Raw genomic sequence first — 4740 nt, 5'->3', positions numbered from 1 at the left:
GCAGAGAGTTAGACTTAGAGAGGTGGTGGAGGTTGAAGAGAAAGAGTGGCACGCATAAGTGCGTCATTATATGCTCTCGATCTTCAGCCGTTGATTACATAAGCAAGTTAGGTATCAGTTGCCCAAGATAATCTAAGTATAATGTACATATTATATACTTATAGTATACTTTTATTAAGATAATAGGGTACAATAAGTGCTCTTACACTATTATATACATTAATATACCTTTTGCATAAATTATTAGATAACAATAGTTATTATTACATTATTATATTATAAATATAACTCTTTTTTTAAGATTATAATTTAAATGTAATACAAGTATAATACTTTAGGTTATCATACAAAGTTAGTATAATACATGTAATAGATTTTATTCATCCTTAGTACTTATATAGTCTTTATATACATTAATATGTCTTATTTAAACATTACAGTTCATTTACAAACCTTACAATTACTTTACAATGTATATACAATACACATGTTACTTTACAAAGTCTATAAGAAATTACAAGAAATGTGACATTTTCCTGATGTATGTGCTAGCCTCAAGCTTGACATCTACATAGTGTGTTCAAAGCCACATCATAAAGCAGGTTACAGAATCCTGCAGAGAGTATTTTAAATTATATAGTAAAATCTATTTGCTGACTTCGACAAGGGTAAATTGACTTCGTTTAGACAGTATAACATTAAGTATGTCTGTATCCTTAATCCAGAAGATCATCCTCATCTGCTTTGTCCGATCCTTTGTGTTCAGGATATATGTTCTTGCCTCTCCATCCATTCACTATCTTAGAATTCTGTTTCAATTTACGAACCATCTCGTCGTCTTTTCCGAGTTCCTTTTCTTTCGCTACCGAATGCACCTTTAGTACGTCAGCGTAATGCTCAACCGCTTCTCTGTTGAGTTCGCGCATACCCTCTAGATCAACTTTTTGAAGCCTTCTATTGAAGTCATCCAACTTCTCACTTGAGTACCCGCAGTCCTTGCATACACTGATTATGGTCGTAACTATCTGTCCAAGTTGTGCTTTCTCGTTGGTTCCATGGCTTTTATCTGAGGTCTTCTTTGGTGCAGCTCTGATGGCCAGGTCAGTATTTGACATTGTTGAAGTTGACGGGTGGTTACAGTCTGAAGTACACAGATGTCGATGGGTTGTTATCAAGCTCTATAAATGAAATATCCCGAGTTGAAGTATTAAGCAATAGCAGAATAAGCAAACTGGCGTCTCCTAATGATTGTAACTTGGAAGCTGCAAAGCAATTCGTTTCTCCATTTAGATGTGCAAAGCTCAAAGGCATATCCGCAATCGGAAATGCTCGATAATATTGCATTTCATGTCTGGCAACCTTACGGCTTCTAACGTACTTGGCGTACCGGTTAGCTTGAACCGGAAGTGATCTAGTGCAGAAACATGGGTTCGAGCTTCCCGCTCAGAATGTCTAGTTTGTGAGCCCTTGTCGCTTCCGTTACTAAAGAATATGCTTCGAGTTTTGGTGGGAGGTATGGGCATAAGTGACATCTAGAGTGTTCTAGCAACATGAATAATAGGAGTTGATTGGCGCTTCATTATAGCAGGACACGAACAATCTTCCAAAAGGGAGCCAGAGGTTTACCGATGCAAAACTTGGTCATGGCTAATGAAGAAGCCGTCAGAACAAAGCACGATCATGTTGAGTACGAGCCGCGGGCACAGAAAGAAGCTTGCTAGACGAAGCACAATGAGGTTGTATGCAACTCGTGGCACAATTCACGCCAGTGTTTAGTTTCTTATCCAACATTCTGGTAATCTATTTTCGGAGGAACATGTATCTGAGATTACCGCTGAATGATCTGCATCCGAGACGGAGCTTTTTTTTCTACAGCGATTAGTAAGCTGTGCACAACATTGAAATTGATAAGGACTGTTGGCTTGCCTAGATTTATGACCACCAGAACATTAGGGAATCTTGACGGTACCGACTCGGGATGGTGGAAGATGGTGCAACAAGTGCAGCGATAGGTATGACGAAGAATGCCGATTATCGTGAGATTGGATGATACTGATAAGGCAATGGGCTCTCATACGGACCTTTCTCGTAACAGGCGTCTTACTCCCATGGTTGCCTCACATCGATGTTTGACCACCGGACATTGGACAAGGTCGCTGAGACGGAAGATGCTCGAATAATTTGCCGACTAGATATATAAATAAGCCTAGGGGCGCACCATGCCCACAGTTCATGTGCTTCCCCTCCAAACGGACAAAGTCGAACGTAGAAGATCAACCGTCTTCTACTCCAAAGCCCCAGCCCAGTTCTCAACAGCCCCAGGCGCCTGCTACCACTACAACCTCTTCCACCGTAAACAGTCCGAAGATGGCCCCTAGAGTTGCCATAATCATCTACTCGATGTATGGCCACATTGCTAAGAGTGTGTTCCCATTTCTCTTTTCTCACCTCAGTGCATATACTGATAAGTCCCTAAGTGGCAGAAGCTGTCAAGTCTGGTGTCGAGTCGGCGGGTGGCACGGTCACTATCTATCAGTGGGTGGACACCTGCCCTGTTGCAATATGTTCAGTCTGACGTCGTTCCCTCAGGATCCCTGAAACCCTTTCAGAGGAAATTTTGGCTAAACTCCACGCGCCCCCTAAGCCCCCGTATCCGATCATCAATCCCAACGACCTGACCAACTTTGACGCGTTCCTACTGGGTATCCCTACTCGCTACGGTAATTTCCCAGGCCAGTGGAAGGTACGTGTGCCACTCCCTGCATCATCTGGAAATGTTCTCCGTCTGTACATTTATCCGGGCGCTCTATACTCACGTGGTTCCTTATGTTTATAGGCCTTCTGGGATGCGACTGGTAGTTTATGGGGTCAGGGTGCATTGTATGGCAAGTACGCGGGGATTTTCGTGAGCACCGCATCGCCTGGTGGTGGGCAGGAGATGACTGCATCGAACGCAATCTCTACGCTCACACATCACGGCATTGTGTTCGTTCCCTTCGGATACAAGAACGCGTTTGGCCATCTCACAAACCTTAATGAGGTACATGGTGGCTCTCCTTGGGGAGCTGGTACTTTCGCGGGTGGCGATGGCTCGCGCCAGCCGAGTGCTCTTGAACTCGAAATTGCAACTATCCAGGGAAAAACGTTCTATGAACTCGTAACAAAGGTCACTTTCTAGTCATCCCACAGACTTACATTCGCTATGTGTCGAACAATCGAGCCGTGCTTCAACCGCACAATGCTATTTCTGCCGGAAGAACAAGGACATTTGCGATACACCCATGCTCTCTATATAGATTACCTCCGCCGAAATAAATGTAAACGCTTTCTCTGTTGACTTTTTTTGCTTTCGTGTGGTTGAATCCCATCAGTGAGCGGTGTGGAATTCCGTGATTAACGCCGAGAACCTCGGGCATCCAATTGATAATCTGAGTTCTACCGACTTCACATACATTCGTCGCTTCTTGTGCTATGCAAGAAGCACAAGGAAAGGAGCGTCTTATCATTGAACAAGAGAGGCATCTCAGGCCAAGAACTCTCTTCGGGGACTTTCACTCTATTCTCACTAATACACTCTGCCATAGGAATACAGCAGTTGATGCTGTCACAGGCTATTTTTGGTGTCTCTTCCCGCGTTCCTTTGAGAAATTCTACTAGGGGTCAGAAAGTGAACGGCGTTCTTCAGTCGGGATCTCTTGGGTCTATTTATACATAGTACCACCCTATGTCCGTCCTATCATGCTCAATCCTTTATGGCAGGCTGTCCACTTCGAGTACTTAATTTATGGTAAATAAATGTTTACTATGTAGAAACCTGCCATCGAGTCCATCCAATCATCTTTGTATGATTAAATGTTTAAATAATCTGTAACCAATAAATGTCGGGCACAAACCATGACTGCAGCTCCTAAAATCAAAATATTTCAATTATATAGAGAGCTCTGATAGTTATGCCAACCTTGTCATGTTGCACATGACAAGCAGTATGGCAAAAATGCTGGTTTTCATTGCCCACACAGTATCATGCCAGAAACTATAACAGTAATGCTTAAACGACCAGACAATGATATGCAAACTTTGTACGTACATAAGTATATACAGTAATACAAGTTATACAGAGGATCAATCTTTCCTGAATTCCGGATTCTCCAGAAAACAATATTTATCGTCATCAATTACAACATCTCTGAAAACAAGACCTGGAAGAAACAGTCATAAGGATGCTACTCATTCAGATAACGGCAGGTCGTGCTACAAGTATCCATATCAACGACTGTGAGACACGTTTCAATCAAAGCAGGGTCTGATTCAATTTCTGAAGGTCTACAAATTGTAAGGACAAGGACAAGGACAAGGAATTCCTGTTCTCACATCAGGCATTTCACAATTTCTTGCCTTAAAAAATAACTTACATAATGTTAAATATAATTCATAATTTAATTTACCATTTTTGGTTGATAGAAATTGTAAACAACATTTAAAAATTTCTTTAGACAAAAACTATAAATTAATTTTGGCATATCTTTATTTGTGAAATCTTGAAATAAATGAGAATAATTATTTAAAACATAATTTGAAGTTTCTTTTAAAACAAAATTATAAATTTTCTTTCAAATTTTAAGACAAAAAATATTTAGAATTTCATTTATAATATTAAATCTTATAAAATATTAAAAGAAATTTAAAATTTTACCTAGAGAAGAAATAGCCAAAAAAAATTTAAAATTATTTCAAAGTGGG

The 4740-nt window shown here is 40.5% G+C and overlaps 2 protein-coding genes across 2 annotated transcripts; one reads left to right on the top strand and one right to left on the bottom strand.

Moving 5' to 3' along the window:
* Positions 1 to 716: 716 nt before the first annotated feature.
* On the bottom strand, positions 717 to 1645 carry FOMMEDRAFT_152751 (uncharacterized protein; the record flags this gene model as incomplete). The annotated part of the gene is made up of 4 exons (XM_007263526.1): positions 717 to 1089; positions 1139 to 1328; positions 1388 to 1532; positions 1598 to 1645. 4 exons carry the CDS (start codon positions 1643 to 1645, stop codon positions 717 to 719), a joined length of 756 nt encoding a protein of 251 aa, XP_007263588.1.
* Positions 1646 to 2112: 467 nt separating this feature from the next.
* Positions 2113 to 3308, top strand: FOMMEDRAFT_103475 (flavo protein WrbA). Its single transcript, XM_007263525.1, has 4 exons — positions 2113 to 2422; positions 2478 to 2535; positions 2590 to 2743; positions 2837 to 3308. Exons 1-4 carry the CDS (start codon positions 2233 to 2235, stop codon positions 3176 to 3178), a joined length of 744 nt encoding a protein of 247 aa, XP_007263587.1. The 5' UTR covers positions 2113 to 2232; the 3' UTR covers positions 3179 to 3308.
* Positions 3309 to 4740: the final 1432 nt, after the last annotated feature.

This window comes from Fomitiporia mediterranea, assembly GCF_000271605.1.
Source record: "Fomitiporia mediterranea MF3/22 unplaced genomic scaffold FOMMEscaffold_3, whole genome shotgun sequence".
In the NCBI taxonomy this organism is placed as follows: Eukaryota; Fungi; Basidiomycota; class Agaricomycetes; order Hymenochaetales; family Hymenochaetaceae; genus Fomitiporia; species Fomitiporia mediterranea.
Note: the sequence above shows the minus strand (reverse complement) of the source record. Positions and strands in the feature narration are given on the sequence as shown.

What these genes read in the sequence shown, in the direction of transcription:
- FOMMEDRAFT_103475 (XM_007263525.1), top strand. Translation starts at nt 2,233, where the DNA reads ATGTGCTTCCCCTCCAAACGGACAAAGTCGAACGTAGAAGATCAACCG. An exon ending in GGCACGGTCACTATCTATCA is followed by an intron (nt 2,536 to 2,589) that starts GTGGGTGGACAC and finishes TCGTTCCCTCAG; the next exon opens with GATCCCTGAAACCCTTTCAG. An exon ending in ATTTCCCAGGCCAGTGGAAG is followed by an intron (nt 2,744 to 2,836) that starts GTACGTGTGCCA and finishes TTATGTTTATAG; the next exon opens with GCCTTCTGGGATGCGACTGG.